At 35.6% G+C, this 22,265-nt stretch overlaps 1 protein-coding gene across 3 annotated transcripts in view; it reads left to right on the top strand.

Annotated features, from left to right (window-relative positions):
- Positions 1 to 20,032, top strand: part of LOC106871354 (uncharacterized) — a 210,490-nt gene extending 190,458 nt beyond the window's left edge. For all 3 annotated transcript variants that reach the window (XM_089356288.1, XM_014917762.3, XM_089356289.1), the window contains 10 exons: positions 436 to 586; positions 6,742 to 7,280; positions 8,693 to 8,754; positions 10,014 to 10,102; positions 10,897 to 11,138; positions 11,604 to 11,768; positions 12,734 to 12,870; positions 13,346 to 13,449; positions 14,579 to 14,745; positions 17,034 to 20,032. In XM_089356288.1, the coding sequence (XP_089212414.1) occupies positions 500 to 586; positions 6,742 to 7,280; positions 8,693 to 8,754; positions 10,014 to 10,102; positions 10,897 to 11,138; positions 11,604 to 11,768; positions 12,734 to 12,870; positions 13,346 to 13,449; positions 14,579 to 14,745; positions 17,034 to 17,052 (1,611 nt within the window). In that variant the 5' untranslated portion in view covers positions 436 to 499 and the 3' untranslated portion in view covers positions 17,053 to 20,032. The remainder of the gene's footprint in view (positions 1 to 435; positions 587 to 6,741; positions 7,281 to 8,692; positions 8,755 to 10,013; positions 10,103 to 10,896; positions 11,139 to 11,603; positions 11,769 to 12,733; positions 12,871 to 13,345; positions 13,450 to 14,578; positions 14,746 to 17,033) is intronic.
- Positions 20,033 to 22,265: the final 2,233 nt, after the last annotated feature.

Genomic DNA, 22,265 nt, shown 5'->3' with positions numbered 1-22,265 from the left:
TTGCTCTAAATATTAGATAATAACAACTATTCAGCACTAAATTTAATTTTTTGTAAAAATAACTACCGAGTTCTCGTTTTGATTTCTACTTCCCTGATATTCTATACAGTTTGACTACATTTGAGAGTTACATTGTCACTGCGATGTTTATGCTAACATCACGGCAGTGGTTTGAAGAAAAACATCTGTTGTGACTGTGGGACAAGCCTAAACAACATATTCACCTTACAACAGCTGCACTTAACCACCAAAAGGAAAAAAAAAAAATTAAGATCACTGTGAAAAAAATTATCATTACTGTCTGGCCACAGATAAGCAAAGATTTTCTTCATTTTTATTGGAAATAATACTTTTTGCTTGGTTGTTTTCTTTCTTTTTTTTTTATATATAAAATTTCAATGTTGTTTTGTATTTTCTTTTTCTTTTCCATTCCAGCCTTGAAAAAGATATCCTACTTTTGAAGCAACAGAACAATGTCTTACATTCATCTTCTGCCAGTATGCACACAAGCCATTCCACAAGCCCCACCCCAACATCATTGAACTCCTATCAGGATGGTTCCACTCTCAACGACCCTAATGCCCAGGTATATACAAACGAGTCTTGCTTCACATGTATTTCAACATCACCATTGCATCAACTTCCAATCTTCCTCTTTATAGATTTATATCTTTGCCAAACTTATAGATGAGCTGATTCTTTCAGAATTGCAGCTGGCTTCTGATTAGAATGTATCTGGGGAGATTTAGGGAGCAATCTATCTTAGCAAAGGCTTACTTTTTAATTTTTTTTTTTTTCTTCATTTTTCAGAGAAAGAGAGGTGAGGTAGGAGTGAATGTAAAAATTATTAATACTAGCTTCTTGGATGTCAGACTGTATAACTAATCAACTGCTTGATATTCACATGGTAAATAATTGGTAGCTTGCTTTCATAGATGTGCCAAGAGGAAAGCTGATGGTTTCTTTTAAGTAGATCAGATTTATAAGTTGGAATTTTGGGTTAGTTACTAATCTGGATGATAGCTCTGTCGTCTGCAGCTAATTATGGTGTAGTTGCTAAGGATTGGCTTAAAATATGGCAAGAGACTATTAGAGATCTGAAACTAAATATCAAAGAAATTTGATAATGACATATTTTTTAAACTAATCCAGCAAAGGAAGAAACTTGATTTCTTCAGACAAATTCAGAATGTGTTGTTGACATAAACTGTCAGCTCACTGGTTTTAGTGAGTTGGTGGAGGGGCTTAAAAACTCACTTTACAATTGTATATCATCATCATCATCATCGTCGTCGTCATTGAAGAAATCACCTACATCTCTACACGCTGGTATAAATGAGATGGGTTTTCTTGGCCACGTTTAGCACCACCCATGCTTAGCTCAACACAAGATGTGTTACCTTCAATACAGCACGAGGAGCCACACCTCTCTCTCTCCTCCTTCGTGAAATATTACACAGAGGCTGTTTCAGGATATCCATACTCTGAGATATGTTATCTTTACTACACCACAGTCTACAGTTGTTGCGAGACTCTTTTTTTTTTTACATACACTGTGCTTTTTATTTAAGAATATCCGTTTTCTTTTGCTAGGTTGCTTTTACAAGAGTAAGTTTTAAACATATTCAAACACACATTTATGTTGATTTTGTTTAACAACATACCACTATAGGATTTACTGAAATAACATCCCAGCAACTGTAGGTTTAAGATACATTTTGAAAAATATTTACAAAGCTAATGTATTAGCTATCAATATTTAAAAGTACTGTTTTAATTTATTTCTGATAAAAACAATTCCACTGTTGTTTAAATTAAATTAACACACTATTTCTTTGAACTTACATCAGAATCTATTTGCTTCTCATTTCATAATATCCATAAGAATATACTGATAATAATACTTGATAAAATTTGCCTAATATCTATATCGTCATATGCTGATAATTATGTTTGATAAAACTTTTAATCGTTTACCCTAAGTTTGATTTCACCTATACCCCACACTGATATGATGAAGATTTTTGCCAATACAGCACTGACACAAAAACGGTATCTCTATCAGACGACACTGACAGATCAGAGAAAGACATATCACTTTGATAAAATGATTTGTTTGCAGATAACAATTTATTTATTTGTTTTTTCATTTAGTTTAGAACAGACTCAGAAAAATCCTTCTAAATTTTAACAAATTAACTATTGTTTTACTTTATATCAGGAGAGATAGAGAGAGAGAGAGAGAGAGAGAGAGAGAGAGAGAGAGAAAGAGAGAGATGTATGAATAGATAAATATGTTGATACATGTGATAATAAATGTTCTTATTTGTAACTAAATATTGAGCATTATTCTCCTGCGTTGCTTGTCAATTTGACAAATATTTTATCTTCCACAATGTTATATTTTCTATCCTTTATGTGTGTGTGTGTGTGTGTGTGTGTGTGTTTCCATCCTTTAAACTTTTATCATTATTTGATATGTCACTGAATCTCTACTTCATGACTCACAACTTCTTGTCTCACTGCACACACATAATAAATTGCATCTTTAAGCCTTTGTTGTTGTTGCTGTTGTCATTGTCAGCGTCATCGCTGCCACAGCTGCCATTTTTGTTGTTGTTCAGAGCTGAGATCTACCAGGAGCCACCATTGTTGTAGCAACAGAAGGTCGACTTTATCTTTTCATCTTTGCAGGGTTGATAAAAATAAGTGCTGGTTGAGAACTGAGGTTAATCTAATTGACTGTATCCACCTCCTTTAATACTCATCAGAAGGAACACTACTCAGAGCCTTTTACTTGTTTCAGTCATTTGACTGTAGCCATGCTGGAGCACTGCCTTTAGTCGAGCAAATCGACCCCAGGACTTATTCTTTGTAAGCCTAGTACTTATTCTATCGGTCTCTTTTGCCGAACTGCTAAGTTACGGGGACGTAAACACACCAGCATCGGTTGTCAAGCGATGTTGGGGGGACAAACACAGACACACAAACACATACACACACACATACACATATATATATATACATATATACAACGGGCTTCTTTCAGTTTCCGTCTACCAAATCCACTCACAAGGCTTTGGTCAGCCCGAGGCTATAGTAGAAGACACTTGCCCAAGATGCCACACAGGTGGGACTGAACCCGGAACCATGTGGTTCGTAAGCGAGCTACTTACCACACAGCCACTCCTGCGTCTATAATTGTTGAAAGTAATTCAGCTGATGGTTTGTTTTGAAGTTTTTAGACTTCAAAAATCTCTGATGAGTTTCCATAGCAACCCCATGTTTTTAACAGTAAAATCTGCCCCAAAAATAAATGCCTTTTTTTCTCATGACTGGCAGGGTGACTTACAAAGAGCAGCTATTCTGAACAGAAAAGCTTTAGTAAAATCTTTATAGTAATGGATTTGAGGGATGAGGGACAAAAGATGGAAAGACAGGTGTATTAGGCAGGCTTAGGTGGGAGCAGTACACAACTTTCTATCTAGCATCGTGAATCATTGTTGTTGCAATAAAAGGTACAGCGGTAGGACCCATCATGTTGGTGATTCATCCATTGTTGTGCGTTGGTGAGTGAAAAGTGTACGGAGCAAAAGCTATCAGTTAGATGGCCTTTTGAGTGGGCAATGGGGTTATCATTGCCTTGTGGTTAGGGCATTGAGGGATCATCATTATAAAGTTATGGTTTCAATTCCTAGACCAGATGGTGTGTTGTGTCCTTGAGCAAGACACTTCGATTCTTGTTGCTTTAGTTCACCCTTCTGCAAATGAGAACTGGGTACGTGCTGGTGTAGCCCTCTCTCTTTGTCCAGCCATCACATCTTGGGTGTTCTACTGAGACAAAGGTGACAGGACTGACAGGGTATATGTCTGCTTGCAACTACATTGTATTATTTATTTAACCCTTTAGCATTCAGATTGATCCATTAGCTGTAATGCTTAAAGTTTCAAATGTATCATGTATTATCTCATAGCTTCGTGATTTTGATGATGTGATTGTTTATGTTTAGAGTGACATTATAAGGCAGGTGTGAGAGGCCAGATCTGGCCAGTTTGACCATAAAAACAGATCAAATACTTGGGCCTGTTTGAATGCTAAAGGGTTAAGCCCTTTGCTCCCTATGGAACATTAGCCATCAATGCCCTGTCTCCACTGTCCTCAACCCTGGGCTGTCTTTTCTGCTTCTTTCCAGTTGAATCCCAGTTTTTTCAGCTCTACCTCAGTATCTCAATATTTTTAGTGTGTCCTCTCTTCCACCTCCCTTGCAGGTTCATATGTTTCCTTGAGGGAAGGCCCCTTTCCCAGGTCTTGCTGGTTTTCAGTTATCATTAATGCTTCTGTAACATTGCCTTTTTTCTAAGGTAGGAGTGTTGACTCCTGCACAAACCTATTTCTACCTCTGGGAAGAGGTGGTCCTCAGGGTTGTTTAGACACATAGACAGCTAAAACAGTAAGCAAAAGCATGCTACATAACACTACCCAAATGTTAGACACACTTGCAAAATAAGGCTGTGTGTTCTTGTCTTTGTGTGTGTGTATGTAATAGTCACACTGATCTAAATATGTGAGCAATACTCTGGGATGAACTTGTGCCTTATAGAAAGAAGATCAGCAGATAATCTAAATACATTACTGACCCTGAGACAAAAAAAGGCATTTTTAGTGCAGATTTTACTGTTAAAGACATGTGGTTGCTATGGAAACTCATCAGAGATTTTTGAAGTCTAAAAATTTAATAAAGTTTGTGATGGTTTTGTTGTATATTGCTCATGAATAATAAAGATATGGTATTATTGGAGTTTCTTTTATGTGGGGTATTGGTGGTGGTGGTGGTGGTGGTGGTGGTGGTGGTGGTGGTGGTGGTGGCAGCAGTGGTAGAAGTGGCTGCTGTTGTTTTTTCTCTGGATGCTGATAAATGAGGCTAGGCTGTGGTCCCTTTTGGGATTACAAGATTGTTGTTCATAAGAAGCAGTGCATATCTGGAGTGAGATGTGTCTACATTACATCGTTTCAGTTTTTTATGAATAATTATGTCATAAATCATTTGCAATATTTTCTTTCATCATCCTCCATTATGTTTTTTGAGATGTAAAACAAAATAAATGTTCTGGGTTTTTCTTTTTTGTTCTTTTTTTGTTAAAATCATTATTAAATTTTCAATAGTTTCATGTGATTTATATTCTATTACACAACTATGTGTGCTTGTGTTTTTGATGTGTGTGCAACATTGTCTTGAGTGGGGATAAAACTGTGTTTGCAACATTTAAAAAAACTATCACCATTATTATTATTATTATTATTATTATTATTATTATTTTGGTTAATATAGAAAGGATTGAGGTAACTCCTCCTGAAGATTATCATTATTATTATTATTATTCAGTAGTTCTATTTTTATAACGTGCTTTCACTTCACTACCGAGCGCAGCTCTGTGTGCCTTGGGTATGTGCTGTGGTTTGCTGTGGTTTATTATTATTATTATTATTATTTGTTATAGTAGTAGTAGTAGTAGTAGTATTGTTAAGGCAGCAAGCTTGGCAGAATCATTACCAAGACAGGAAGAAAAATGCTTGGCAGCATTTCATCTGGCTTCACGTTCTGAGTTCAAATTCTGCTGGGGTAGATTTTGCCTTTCATCCATTCAGGGTCGATAAAATACGTACCAGTAGAACACTGGAGTCGATGTAATCGACTTGACCCCTCACCTCAAATTGCTGGCCTTGTGTCAAAATTTGAAAGTAATTATAAAGGGACAGTAAGTTTGCAGAAGGGGACTTGTTTTTTATTGCATAATTTTTTGTCTATAAACTCTGAGTTCCAATTGAGTATGGGTGAATCTTGACTTTCTTTCCACCAGGGGTTGATAAAATAAGAAATAATCATATGTAGGTGCAGGAGTAGCTGTGTGGTAAGTAGCTTGCTTACCAACTACATGGTTCCAGGTTCAGTCCCACTGCGTGGCACCTTGGGCAAGTGTCTTCTACTATAGCCTCGGGCCGACCAAAGCCTTGTGAGTGAATTTGGTGGATGGAAACTGAAAGAAGCCTGTCGTATATATGTATATGTGTGTGTTTGGGTTTGTGTATCTATGTTTGTCCCCCTACCATCGCTTGACAACTGATGTTGATGTGTTTATGTCCCCGTAACTTAGCAGTTCAGCAAAAGGGACTGATAGAATAAGTACCAGGCTTACAAAGAATAACTCCTGGGGTTGATTTGTTCAACTAAAGGCGGTGCTCCAGCATGGCCACAGTCAAATGACTGAAACAAATAAAAGAATAAAAAAAAATCCCACACAAACTAATCAACAGTCCTCACTCCCCCACCCCACATCTTTTTTTTTTTAAACTTGGTCTTGTGTTAAGTCAGAAGATATTCTTATGATTTGATGTTGAATTATAAAATAAATACAATTAAACCTTGGGAGAGGCATTATGCTGGTAATAAACACACGCACTGGTTCAGTCCTTTTTTAATTTATAAACAGTATATAGTTTTTTGTTAAATAATTTCATTGCACTCTTGCAATCTCTTCAGAGTGCAATGAAATTATTTAACAAAAAACTATATATTGTTTATAAATTAATAAAGGACTAAACCAGTGCGTGTGTTTATTACCAGCATAATGCCTCTCCCAAGGTTTAATTGTATTTCTTTCAACACACGTATCCACATCAAGAATCTTGCACACGAAATACACATACGAAATATAAAACAAATGTCTCATGTTTAATTTCAGGAAAGATCTCGTCCCTGCTCCCGATGTAGCCAGTCATCAAGTGTCTTAAGTAACTCCCCAAAGACAGACAAACTGAGGGGTCATAAACTATCAGGATATTCCTACTCTCCTAATCACAATAACAACAACCACAATAACAACAACAACAACAACAATAACAACAGCAGTAGTGATGTTCACAGCATTACTCCTGTGATCAATAAACTCGCTGATAGCCCCACATCTCCCAGTCGGTTTCGTGCCTCCAAGTATGCTACAACACAGCCCAATTCATCGACAGAACCATCCCCTAAAACCTTACACAATGGCATTATCACTCAAGCAATTATTCACCATCCTCCTGATTCACGGCCAAACTCTACTGACCTCCCACCAGAATCTCCCACCAGCCTCTGTGATGTTCCGGCTGACGTATGTTCTCTTACTGAGTCCTCTTCTTCGGATCGACCAAGTGAAGAATTGACCGATGACGGTCATAAACGAAAGGATTCTTTACCAGAAATTGTATCAAAGCCAATACCACATTTGCCAAAATCTAAGTAAGTTACTTTCAAATATTTGTTATGATTCTAATTAGGAGCTGTTATTACTTGCTTGCCAAGTCTTGAGTTGTTCTCAATAATACTCATAAATACTTTTCACCATCATCATCATCATCATCATCATCATCATCATTATTATTGATAAAGGCACATGACCTCGTGGTTAGGATGTTGCGCTCATGATTGCAACAAGGTTGGGAGCCATACCAAGCTTCATTGTCTTCTTTGGCGTGGTTTCCGCGGTTGGATGCCCTTCCTAATGCCAACCACTTTACAGAGTGTATTGAGTGCTTTTTACATGGCACCAGCATATATATATATGTATATAATATGTATATATATGTGTGTGTGTGTGTGGAGGCGCAATGGCCCAGTGGTTAAGACAGCAGACTCGCGGTCATGGGATCACGGTTTCGATTCCCAGACTGGGCATTGTGAGTGTTTATTGAGCGAAAACACCTCAAGCTCCACGATGCTCCAGCAGGGGATGGTGGCAAACCCTGCTGTACTCTTTCACCACGACTTTCTCTCACTCTTACTTCCTGTTTCTGTTGTGCCTGTAATTCAAAGGGCCAGCCTTGTCACACTGTGTCACGCTGAATATCCCCGAGAACTACGTTAAGGGTACACTTGTCTGTGTACAAGTTGAAGGGAATTTCTTTTTTAGCATATCTAGGATGAAGAGACCAATCAAGTCACATACATCAGCACTGTCGAAGGCACCCATATATCTATCTGTCTATCTATCTATCTATCTATCTATCTATCATATATATATATATATTTGTGTATAAAACTGAAATATTCAATATTTTAACTTATGCGATATTTCTCAAAGTTGGTAAATTCTTATGAAGTAAACAACATGCAATTTTCACTGGTGCAAGAATAGGCTTCTAAAATGGATGAAGAATTTTGAAAGATTGCTTCAGTATGATGGTAAAATGTCTGTCATTTACAGCAGATATCGAGTCCCACAAGCAGCCTTTGATTTTTTTTCTATCCAAGGGGCTTTTTAACTCAATATATATATATATATATATATATATATATATATATATATATACTATTATCTACAGCTTTATCTACTTCAAGTTCCCTTCTTAAAAAATATTTATTTCACATCTGTCAAAGTTTCTATATTCTTATGATGTAAACAATATACAATTTTTGTTGGTAAGAACAAAGCTTCTGGAATAGATGGAAAAAATTCAAAGAATTGCTTTGGTTCCATGGTAGTACACCCTGTCATATCTATGGAAGATGTAAGTTTGGATCCCAGCTGCAGCCTTCAGCTTTTCCACCCAGGAGTTCTTTTAACCAATTATCTACATGTTATTATTTATAGCTTTATCTGCTTCAAGTTACACCATTAAAACTGATTATTTTTTATCTTATATTTTTTTCAGTGCAACGGTTTCCAAAGAAGTGCAATGTCTTCTGTCACCTTCCATTGAAGACGAAGACAATTGTAAGTTGTTGAAACACTTCTGTTTCTTCACTCAACACATCTGTATTTCCTTTGTTATTAGCATAAGCTAACGTAGAATGTAGATAAAGTAAGAAAATGGTATCTTGTAGTATTTAACTGATCTGTAAATTTCACATTGCTGTTGCAATTTCTTGCTTTAAGTTCTTATAGGAAGAATTTGATATAAAACTCTTTCAACACAGCAGTATAAATATCATGCTATGAAACATGGTTATGTCGAGTCATATCCTAATATCATCATCATCATCATCATCATTGTTTAACGTCTGCCTTCCATGCTAGCATAGGTTGGACGATTTGACTGAGTACTGGTGAACCGGATGGCTGCACCAGGCTCCAATCTGATCTGGCAGAGTTTCTACAGCTGGATGCCCTTCCTAATGCCAACCCTCCGAGAGTGTAGTGGGTGCTTTTATGTGCCACTGGCATGAGGGCCAGTCAGGCGGTAGTGGCAACGGCCACGCTCAAAATGGTGTTTTTTACGTGCCAGCTGCACAGGAGCCAGTCCAGAGGCACTGACAACAACCTCGCTTGAATGATTTTCTAAACGTGCCAGTAAGGCGACGCTAGTAATGATCACGCTCAAATGGTGCTATTTACGTGCCACTAGCACGGAAGCCAGACAGCTGCTCTGGCAATGATCACACTCGGACGGTGCTGTTAGTGCTCCACTGGCACTGGATATGGAAAAACAATACACTGCCTGAATTGTCTTGAGAGAAAAAAAATTTTCCTTTAGGACAATATGGGTGTAAACACACCACTAGACCGTGAACGGCATCACCAGACGGTAGGACAATAAGGCAAATAAGAGCTGGTCACACTTAATAGCAAATGCTACATTTGCTGATGTGCAGAAAGCTTTGTCCAGCTGGAATATATCATTAATCAGAGTCGCATTGGGCTGCATTGAAGGAAATGCATTCAGACATTTCAAATGTGACTGCACATAATTATATTTCATCCAACACTGCTTAGTACATCATCTTGTAATTAATTTATTCCAGCTAAAAAAAGCTTTGTAACTCTTAAACAAGAAATATGGAGATAGCTTCTTTTTTTTATTTAAGTGTATTAAATATAGAAATTTGGTTTGTTTGGGACATTGTTGTTATTTCTACCTGAGTGAAATAGTAAATGAAATTCAAACTTAAAAAGGCTTATCTTCCATTGTACTTGATTTTGTTGTTGTTGCTGTTGTTTGACTTATGATTTATGATTTTATTTATTAATCTCAGATAGTCAATCAAGTCGAAAGTTAGCTGAAAATCTTGCTGATGCTTTACAAGAAATTGAAGTATTAAAAAGAAAAATAAAAGAATTAGAAGTAAGTTTGCTTGTTTAAAACTCCTGTTATTATCGATGCCCGACCCCTGACCCCCTTGGTATGATAGCACCATTATTGCAATCACCTACAGAAGGTTGTCTTTAAAATGATCATTGACCAGAGATGGTCGAGGTTTTAGGTACAAGAGTGGATATAATTAAAAACTTACTTTGCCACCATGTGGATTCAGGTTCAGTCCCACTACATGGCACCTTGGGCAAATGTCTTCTACTGTAGCCTCAAGCCGACCGATACCTTGTGAGTGAATTTGGTTGATGGAAATTGTGTAGAAGCCTGCTGTATATCATCATCATCATCATTGTTTAACATCTGCTTTCCATGCCGGCATGGGTTGGGTATTTTGACATAGAGCTGACTAGCTGGGAGCTGTCCAGGCTCCAGCTATCTGTTGTGGCATGGTTTCTACGGCTGAATGCCTTATATATATATATATATATATATATATATATATATATATATATATATATATATATATATATATACAATATGTGTGTGTCTGATTTTTGTTTCTGTTTGTTCTCCCACCACCACTTGACGACTGGTATTGGTTTGTAAACTTAGCGGTTTGGCAAAGGAGACTGAAAGAATAGCTACCAAACTTTAAAAGAAGTACTAGAGTCAGATCAATTTATCCTTTGAAGTCATGCTCCAGCATGGCCACAGTCTAATGAATGAAACAAGTAAAAATAAAAGGAAAGGGAAAAGAAGAGTTTTATTTGTAGCCAGCTTAATAATGTCTGTCCTCTGCCATTTGCATTTGTATCTCCCTCCAGACGAATCAACTCTCATCTCAACCAGCAGAGCAGCCTTCATTTATCACCTCACCACTGCCAGCTGCTGTCCAAATTGTACAACCCATTCCCAGTGTGTCAGTTCCCATCAAAGATTCTCAGGAGGAGCCTGATGTGATGATTGTCAAAGGAAGAGTAAAAGAACAAGTGAAGATTTTCGGACGTCAGTGCTCTCCTTTGCAATCTCAGCAAGATTTGACTTCCACCCCAAGTTTGGTAAATGGGTAAGTGATAAATCTTAAAAGAGATAATAAATAATGATAATAATAATAATAATAGTAATGGTTGTGATGCATGTTCCTGGTGTACCCTTATCAGACGGGTAGTCATGATGGGTATATTGGGCTTTGTATATTTTACCCCAGTGTCACTTTGATGGCATGCACTGCTCTCTCACTCAATAATAATAATAATAATAGTAATAATAATTTTGTCACAAGGGCAGCCATTTTGGGGAGGGTACAAGTCGATTACATCGACACCCCCTCCCCCGGGGTGACACTGGAAGGTTCCAGTAACAGGCCATGGCAGTTAACGTGTTAAAAACCCAGTTTTAAAATGATATCCTAGCACCATGAATAAGTGGCAATGTTGCTAAAAAAAAGACTGTATTCCGAAGGGAGGTAACCTACAGACAGGCTTGCATCTTTTACTTATTTTTCAGTTGTTTTTTTTTTTTTGTATTTTAGATCTCGAAAAGTTTGCCCTGCTGTTCCTAAGAAACCAGTGCGGAATCCATTTGCTTGTCCTTTGCCATTATGTAAATGTGAGTCCTGTATGCAGGCAGTTGCAACTGCTGGTTCTGATGGAAGATTGCCTACAACAGATCAACTGATTCGGTCCTACCCTGTGAGGTAAGGTTCATGACAAATGTATTGAATAATAATAATAAGAAGAAGAACTAACATAATAATAATAATAATAATAATAATTAAAATGATAATGATGATGATGATGATGATTCAATTCAGAACAATGAAACCCAGCTGTAATTGGTTCTGACTTCAATTATCCATTATTTTCTCACCCATTACAATTATTGTAAACCAGTCTCTTGATGCTGAATGCAATTGGAAACTCATTCTATAAACAGAATCATTTTTGAATAGTTTTATTGTTGAAGTTTTAATTTATTCTCCTCTTTATGTTATTCTATGAAAATCTTGAAATGAAAAAGTCCAAAAAATATAATTAGTTTTTTTTTTTCTCTTGTCTATTTTTGGCATTTCACAACACCAGGTGTGACATTTTCCAATGAATTCTATGAAAATAGAATATTTTATCCATTATATGCCATAGAAACAGTATTAAATTAAAATTTCCATCTGTATATCATACTTAATGTATATACGCCATTGAAAGGCAAATTCACTGCAGTATTTTTCCAGAAATAACATGTTATGGATGTATTTTGTTTAAAAACAATACATATGGAGGGAGACGAAAATTGACCAAGCAGTAGCTAGGACGCCAAATGCATTTTTGGCCACAGTGAGCTTTGTTAATGGCATGTACTCGCAGCCAGCTGCATGCTAAAATGAGATTTGTTGCCTCTGATATATAGGAAAACAGTGAAAAAACATTCACTAGTATTGTGGGGCCAAAATACATCTAACATTGTTGTTTGCTGCTGCTGAAATGATTTGTGTCTGCCTCCATCATATATTATGTTTATACAGACAGTACATTCATAAAAGATGTTATTTCTGCACAAATACTGCAGCAATTTTGCCTATCAGGATGTATTTACATTAAATAAGATATATAAATGGCTCTTTCAAATTATTTAAATTTTTTTCTTTTTTCTTTTTTTTTTCAGTCCAACGCTACATGTCCGATTAAATGACCATATTATGGTACGTGGAAACCGGACAGGACATATCCGTTACATTGGTCATCTTGATAAGATGGATTCAGCAAATACAGTGTTTATTGGTTTGGAACTTGATGCCCCAGGTAAAAGCTTTGCTCTTTTCTAACCCTTCTCCACTCTCAAAAGACTAGTTTGTGTGTGTGTGAGAGAGAGAGAGAGAGAGAGTTGGGTGCAGGCATGGCAGTCAGATTAAAACCTGCTTCACGACCACATAGCAGTGTTTGTGGAACATCAGTGTGTGTGTGTGCGCATGCACATATATGTTTGTGTCATTTTAAATGACATGTAGTTCATACAAAAGTGATAACACCGCAAAAGAATGAAGCTCGGGTAAACTTAACCATTTAGTATATATAAGGATGGGAAAAATATATATGAGAAAAAGTACTGAGAGCAATATAACTGATTGAAAAAGAAGAGAAATCTGTGGAGGCAGTGCTCCAGCATGGGAAATAGAAACCAGTAGAAGCATATCAGTTCATAAAGTAAATTCTCTACCAATATATTTTGAATTTCATTCTGTTCAATGTCCCCCAAATTCTTTCTCTTTTTTTCCAGTTGGGGTCAACGACGGCTTTTTCAGTGGAAAAAGATACTTTGAATGTCTAAAAGATTATGGTATGTTTGTCACCTTCAATGAGGTTGTTTGCTTGGTTAAAAAGGTAATTTATCACAAGGTAGCTGCTGCTGCTGTTATATTCCTCTTTCTTTCGACTGTTTTCTTTCATTTACTCATTGTTTTCACTCCTTTCCCTAGGTGCCTCTCAATTATGGACCCATTGTATATCATCATCATCATCATCATCAAACAACGGTTTCCATATTGGCATGGGTTGAGCAGTTTGACAGGGGCTGGCAAGGCCAGGAGCTGTGCCAGGTTTCATTGCCTGTTTTGGCATGGTTTCTACAGCTGAATGCTCTTCCTCATGCCAACCACTTTACAGAGTGTACCAGGTGCTTTTTTACATGGCACCAGCATAGCTGTTTTTTATGTGGCACAAGCTCACAAAACAAGGTTCTCTCAGCTAAGAGAGAGAAAGAGATAAAGTGAGAGGGGTGGGGAGAAATTATAAAGACAGTTTGTCAATAATGCCCTGTTACACCTCTTCCAAACACATATGTGAAGCATTCCCAGATGGTTGGGTAGTTTGTTTCCCACCATGTGGTCTCAAGTTCAGTCCCACTGTGTAGCACCTTGGACAAGTGTCTTTTACTATAGCCTTGGACCAACCAAAGTTTTGTGAGTAGATTTGGTAGATGGAAACTGAAAGAAGCCTAGTGTGTGTGTGTGAACTCTTGTCTTGGCATCTTGCAATGATTGTAAACAAGCATCACCATCATACAAGCAATGTTGTTTGTTTTCAGTCTTTTGTGAGAAACATGTCTGGCAATATTCAGCAAAAACATATCAGACTATGGGGAAATATTACGTTGCTTGGAGACAGGTGATGATTGGCAAACAGGAAGAGAATCTGTCTGTAGAAAATCTACCTCAAAAAACTCCATTTCACTGATGCAAGCATGAAAAGTGAACATTAAAATGATGATACACACACACACACACACACACGTGCACACAGAAAGACAGATCTACCTAAGTACCTAAGACATATATGTTCTTAAATTTCTTTATATGCAATGAAAGTACAGTTTGAAATAGCTTCATGAGTTCAATTACTATCAAATGTACTAATTACACTAATTCCCTCTGTAAAAATGTCATTCTATCATTCTTCTTACTCTGTCATTTTTCCATTAATTGTAAACACAATGTTAATTTTTTGTTTTTAGGTTTCCAGTATTAAACAAGCTTTAGGTATGTCTGTTCCAAGCAAAGAAACTTCTGAGCCCCTGTGCAATTCAGGTGCTGATATTTTGGACCAATTCTCGTGTAGAAAAACTAGAGTAAAAAATGACAGCAATGAGGTAGAGATTGAAGAGCAAGTAGCACTTTTAAGGTAAGAATCAATAATCAGACATCCTTACTAAGAAACTAAGTTTGTTTTAGAAAACAGGAAGCTGGTCTCAGAAAATATCAAAAGTAATTTTCAGGAACAAAAATTAGTTTTACACTGTAAGGAAGAAACAAAGAAGAGTTGAGAATTTAAGACAATGATCCCTGTAACTGGAAAACTACAGAAGACAGTTGCATGAAGGCAATATTAACAGCATTAGCAGCATGGTGGATGCATGAATAGAAAACAGAAACTAATAAGAGGGAATGCTTTTTTCAGCCAAAAAGCAGGTTTATCAGTCAAGGGAGACAATGAGTAAGAGAGTATGCAAGTGAGTATGATGAAATGTGAAAGTAAGCAAAGTAGGAGAGTTATGTTTCTCAGCAGAGGAGAGCTTAGTCAAGGGAAATAATAGGTAAAAACTATGTGTATGGGTGATTGTTTGCATTTTTTATCAAGAATGTTCTTTATCCATGTCGGTAGGTGAATGTTAAAGATAGCTTACATATCAGAGGGCTCTCCTATTATCTCCCTTGACTTAACCTCTCTCCTGCTGAGAAACATAATCTCTCTTTGTTTACCTTGCTATTATAGACTCCCCACCTGCTTACCTTATTGTCCTTCTTAACTGGTAGACTTTTTTGGCTAAAGGCACCATCACCTCCTACCCCTTCCATCAATCGTTTAGTCAGTCACTTAGTGAATTATTCTGCAACATTATAAATTACTCTGTAATATTACAGCACACATTGCTTTCACAGAACTTGCTGTGAAATCAGGAAATGAAAATTTCCTTTTTGTAGAAAATAAGACAAAATCCTGGCTGTTGTTAGTGACTCTCAAAGATAATTTACATGATGAGGCAAAGTCTAGTCTCTTTTTTTTTTACTTGCAGGATATCTAGGAGCATGTTTCAGTCTACTAAACTTCATCAGTCTATTCAAGCTTGTTTAATCAATTAGTGACAAAGATTATTCTAAGAGAGAAAAGGTTTTCTGAATGAGTTTCAGTCAGTTTTGAATTGTGTAATTAAAAGATGTTGTCAAATAATTAGGAGTTACTTCCCTTTACTCATTCTTTTTATTTTATAATTATGCAAATTACACTGGCTAAAAATTATACTTATTCTTTTTTTTTCTGTGTAAAAATCTTTGCTTCAAGTATTTGAGGTTATAACTATGAGGTCTTGTAGACCAAAGCATATCCATAGATTGTCCCTTGCTTACAAAGATCAGGCTTTTCCATAGCTTCTAGATTGAATTAGAGAAAGTAATTCTTGAAAATTATTTCCTTTCCTTTGGTGGTCATTAAAAATAATTTCAATTAAAGAAGTTTTTCACGCGACATTCACTACGCTTTTTATGTATCTAAATTCATACCATTTCCCTTAAGTTAAGTTATATATATTGATCAACATTTGAACAAAGAGATGGTTGAACCACAATGGATGTCTTGATTCTATTTTCATTTTCCTTTTCTCTATGTATCCACACTTAATTTATAAATAAATAAATAACTTTATAGATTCACTTCAACATTTGAATTTAATTTGTGTCAAAATATTTTCGTCGTTTTCCAACCACGACCTGTTCACTGACAAAATTTCGTGCTGCAGTGTCAGTGAGCAGGTCATGGTTTCAAAGCAACGAAAATATTTTGACACAAATTAAATTTAAATGTTGAAGTGAATCTAACGGTTTTTTTATGTGTTTTTAAATGGCTTATAAATACCTTCCACACTGCAATTGTTTTTGTTTCAGCACATGATCTTAGATCAAGTTACTTGCTATGCAAGTACATCTCTGTAAATAACTTTATATAGGCGTAGGAGTGGCTGTGTGGTAAGTAGCTTGCTTACAAACCACATGGTTCCGGGTTCAGTCCCACTGCGTGGCACCTTGGGCAAGTGTCTTCTACTATAGCCTCAGGCCGACCAAAGCCTTGTGAGTGGATTTGGTAGACGTAAACTGAAAGAAGCCCGTCGTATATATATATATATATATATATATATATATATGTATGTGTGTATATGCTTGTGTGTCTGTGTTTGTCCCCCCAACATTGCTTGACAACCGATGCTGGTGTGTTTACGTCCCCGTAACTTAGTGGTTCGGCAAAAGTGATCGATAGAATAAGTTCTAGGCTTACAAAGAATAAGTCCTGGGGTCGATATCACATATTAAATTCATTTCTTGTTTTCCTTTTTTATTTGTTTGTTTGTTTTTGTGTTGCATTTCTTTGTATTGGATTATAATATTAATGGTGTGTTTCGTTGTTGTTTATTTCCCCAGTGAAAGCATTCGCCTCTGACACCAATTAAAGTACCTGACTCTCGGTACCATTTGTACATATGGATTGTCTTGGAGCAATTGTCTCCCCCCCTCAATGAAGTGGCAGGCAGCAAACTGAGAGGAAGTCACAGTCAAAACAGTTGAAACAGATTTTGTCAACTTTCAGATGTATTATATTTTGTCCTTGAAATTTTTTTTTTTTTTTTTTTTAATTCTTGAAAATTGTTTTGTCACAAATTTTGACTGTTACAATAATAAGCCTCCAGTTGTAGTTGCTTTTCTTTAATGCCATAATGAGATCAGCATATTATACTGAAATAAGCTATATCTGAAGAATTCCTTCTGGTTCAAACACATCTAATGTTTCCCCAGGTTTCGTTCTGCTGTTTTGTCATGGAATGCTTTTGGAATCGACAGCATTTTAAGTATCACAGTTGAGATGTATTAATCTGCGGATATGTTGTTACAGGCAGGCTTGCAGTATAATCTGAGATGTCTTTCAAGAACTGCACCACATATGCTGGTTGTTTGGGAGTTATATTTCTATGAAACTTACTGGGAATTTTTAATGTCTCTATGGTTTTGTGGTTAGCGTGTAACAGCCATTCAGCATTAATGTTTGTAATGTTTCTAATCAATTTCATAACCTGATGTATTTAAATATGCTAAATATGTTTTATGGAACAATGTGTGAACAGAACGTTGAATCTTTGGCCTCTTCCATAATCAAGCTATAAAACAAACTTCTAAATTCCATCTTGCATACACACACACATGTGCATATGTATGTGTGTGTATATATATATGCATATATGTGTATGTACGTGTGTGTGTGTGCGTATATATATATATATATAGTTGAGATTTAAAACTTCACAGCTCCATTATTCAAGTTTTATGAGAGGCTAAGAATGATCTTCAGCTAATCAATCAAGTAACGAAGATGTGAAATTTTATATCTTAATATGCATGCACACACACACATACAGATAATTTTGTACATACTTGAGACTACAAGTATTGACCACTCTCTACTTTGTGTAATACCATTTTAACTAAATTATATAAGTTTTGCTTGAAAGTAATTTGGGAATTCAGGCAATAATATATTCTTATATATAATGAACAATGTTTTAGAGTTTTTTTTTTTCCTTCCTCCTTGTATATTGAGAACCAGGTACTTCTTTTCTATTTGAGAATTCTTTAATCATCCTCTCATATTTAGGCTTTTCTTTTAAAATCTGTTTCAGAATTTCTATTTGGTATCACTTAGTGTTAGTAGGCTACGATTATTTTACTTCTTTCTGTGATGTAGACTCAGTTACACAAATTTTACAACTTCTTCAAAGGTAATTCAGTGATTGCTCTTAATTATACATGTTTATTTTAACTTCCTTCTTGATATTGACAGGATCAGTATTAACAAAATATTACAAACAAAAAAAAAGCATTCAAGTTGAGAGGAATGTAGTGTTGGTGTACCAGTCAACATTCAATATATCTTTGAAGATAAAAAGTGTTAGAATGAACTGGTTCAGTGAACAGACTGAGCGGTCACTAATACATATACTAGTGGCAGTCTTTGAAAATGTTATGAAACAGCTGCTATTATTAGCTGCATCGAATCAACAGCTTATAATTCAATAATTCACTACCTTACTGAATGCCTAGCAGCCAATCAGCTTTGCTGTCTCATTAAACATTGGGTCAAAAATATGTCCTATTTTGATTTTTAATTATTGATTATCAATTTTAAGATATTGCATTTTAAAGATTATCGTGGTTTCACGATTGAAAATCAAAATCCATCACTTGAAATGATGAATAATTAAGTTTAATTTTGTTTTAACAGCTTGATAATCAGTGGTAAGAGAGGTACAAAGGAAAGTGATTGAATACAGACTTGTGTTTGTATCATAAACGCTTCACATTTGGGTCATCTATTAATGATGTTCTGGTGACATTGTATGTTCTTGGGCAAGTTATTTAACTCTTGTTTCAGTCTATTTAGCTGAAAAACGAGTCTCTAGCCTGCCTGGGTAAAAGTTAACCTGTAATAGACTAAATATTAAGCAAGGGGAAGCTTTATCTTTCATCTACTTAAGGATATCCAGAATAAGGGATAATCACCCATCCTTTGAACTGTTGCTTCAGTTGAAGAAAGGATGAACATTTAACCTCTTTGACAAATAATTTTACTGGCTTCATGAAAGGTATTTTCTTTTCAAATATTCAACTAATATTTCTATTTAAATTCTCATTTAATCTTTCCAAATGAAAGGAAAGGTGATTCAATGCTCAGAATATTTCTGATTAATTTGTTGGTTGCTGTCTTCTTTTTGTCTTCTCCAACCCAAATCCACCAAATTTGTTATTGTTATAATAATAACTAATAATTCTATTATTACCATATGTTATAAACCATTCTTTCTGAAAAGTGCTTTCTGTGTCCTTTTCTTAACTCAGCACAAAATAACTATTGCTAGAAATACATCAGAAAAGAATATTCAGAATTATTTCAGCTCCTAGAGTTTGCTAGAATTACATTCCTTCAAGTCTATTTATTTTTATCGTTTTCGCCAGTGTTGCTGCTGTACAGATATTAACTTTAGTGATTCTAAATTACCCTCTTATAAATAATATTGAAATTACATTTACACTGGTCCCCCACTCAGTTTAATAATCTATTAACTTCTGGCCTTTCTTTGTGTGGTGTTGGTGTCCTACTGTTCTTCATTTTACATTAAAAAAATCTGTCTGGCCAAAGGTAAGTTTTTGTTTCTTTCTCTCAAAACAATGGATGATAATTAGGACCAGATTCTTAATTCTTTAATTATCCCCAGAACCAATTCTCTCCCCCATCTATTTTTTTTTTTTTTTTCACACTTTAAAAATTGTTTTTGATTCCGACAAAGCACAAAATGTGTTGCTAAAATGAAATACTTCTTAATAAAAATTCAATATGTATTTTTTTTTTCAATGAAAACAGAGCAAGTATATTTCAGTGTCAGATGTTATTGTATAAAAAAAAACAAATGTCCTCTTATCAATCTGCGACGATAGTTACTTTCAGTGGCTGTTAAACAGAAACAGCCAAGAAGTGACTTGAAACTTAAACCTTTTTTCCAAAAACGTCTCCAGCTAACTGGTCCGGTGACAACCCAGTCAAAGTGGAATATAGTTTGATTCACCTCATCAATTCAAACTAATCTCTGTAATTCATCAATCATCGATTTCTTTTTTGAGCCTTTTTTATTTTTTATTTACTTCCACAAAACTTTATTCATCTCTATTCATTTTCAAGATGTCTGTTTTGATTGGGTTATTATTTTCCATCCACTTGTTAATATTGTTTGTCCATTGTGTGACCTGGTCAGACAGAATGGCTTTAACACTCTGTAGAGACTTTGCTGAGAGTAGCAGTCCCATCTTATTAAACTGTCAAATGTTGCTCTCTTACTAACAATAACTGTCATTCTTTCAATGGTCTGAGATATGTATGTCTACAACTGTGTGTGGTCTGTATGTATGTGTATGTTTGTGTGTGTGTGCATATATATATATATATATATATATATATATATATATATATATATATATATATATATATATATATATACTCATTCTCCCCTCCTCAGGTTTGTATAATAAAGTTTTCCAGCAAAGCAATGAATGCATCATTATTTTTCTCTTTGAGTTCCTTGCAGTTTGTTTAGAACAGTAAAGTTCCTCAATGCAATATCAATATTTCTATATCTTTCGTCTCGTTTGCTGTGCATTGCTGCCTTTTTTCTTTGTTTTTTTTTCTTATAATATTTGAGTTGTAAACAGTTATCAACAACCAGGTGAAACACTGAAGATAAATCCCAAATTAATGATGGTGCACTTAAAATTTAAACAAAAACAAAACTGGTTTTAACAATTATATTAATAGATACAGCAAGTGTTTTCATAAAATTAAATGTTATTCTTTTTCAATTTATGAAAAAAAACCCATCTTCCCAACAATCACAGAACCTACTACAATGGAACGTCTTGTGCTGCCTTATCCTGCTAGAAATAGCAAATGAAATCCCCTTCAAATCACAACCTACCATACTAGGGAAGGAAAGAACATAACTTTAGTAGATAATATATTCCAACATGAGGCAATGCTTTTGATCATAAATCTATGCTGACCAGAAGTTAAATAGTGGACATAAAGCTTACATCTCTTTTCTAATATTAGTCCCTGCTTCTTTGGAATTGCCAACTGTGTTAGTTCTATTTAACCTTTTTGTTACCGTATTTCTGTTAAAATACACTACCATTGTGTTGATTAGTTTTGATAATAATGAAGAATTTCCTGAAATAACTTTGTCATTGTTAAGCTAGTGTTTGGAACATGAATATGAAATTTTGATGGAAGGTTTAAATTCAAAGAGGGGGAAAGTTTATTTCAGAAGACCAGGGATGGTCTCAGGAAGGTTGGTATCAAAAGGGTTAAACTTATTTGATGCTGTCATCTCTTTCTCTTGTTACCTTCTTGCCTCACTTTTTCAGGCCTAAAATTACACCAGCATTTTATGCCTGCTTTTTCTATATCAGCATGTGATGGTCACTTTTTCTAAGGCAGAATGCTTTCCCTGCCACCAATCCTTTGCCAAAATCCTTCTTTTACAACTCAGTCTCTGACCAGTTTCTTCTCCGACCATAAAAGTCCAAGCAGGATGTCAGACATAATGGTTTCAAATTTTAGCACAAGGCCAGCAATTTTAACGGAGTGAATTAAGTTGATTTCATCAACCCAAGTGTTCAACTGGTACTTTATTTTATCAACCCCCAAGGCAAGGTCCACTTCAGTGAAATTTGAACTCTGGATGTAAAGGGCTGAAAGAAATGGTACTAAGCATTGTCTGGTGTAGTAATGATACTTCTAGCTCATTATGTAATCAGAATTAAGGACATCTAAAGGCCACTACTACTTCCTCTCCAGCTAAACGAAAAAGAAAAAAAAATGGCTTCGTTACTGCTATATTGGAAGGGATTTTTCAGAACTCTTCAGGAGCAAGTTGATAAAAAATATAACAGAAACAAGAATTTTGCAGAAACAATTTTTATTTTGATGGTTGTGTTGGTGTCCAATGCAGGTATGTACACTTTATACAATAAACCAGTTAGGAGGAGGAGGAGGAGGAGGAGGAAGGGGAGGGAGAGAAGATAAACGTAATGACCACAGAGGCTTCAACAACT

Source organism: Octopus bimaculoides, chromosome 8 (assembly GCF_046866305.1).
Source record: "Octopus bimaculoides isolate indiv1 chromosome 8, ASM4686630v1, whole genome shotgun sequence".
In the NCBI taxonomy this organism is placed as follows: Eukaryota; Metazoa; Mollusca; class Cephalopoda; order Octopoda; family Octopodidae; genus Octopus; species Octopus bimaculoides.
Note: the sequence above shows the minus strand (reverse complement) of the source record. Positions and strands in the feature narration are given on the sequence as shown.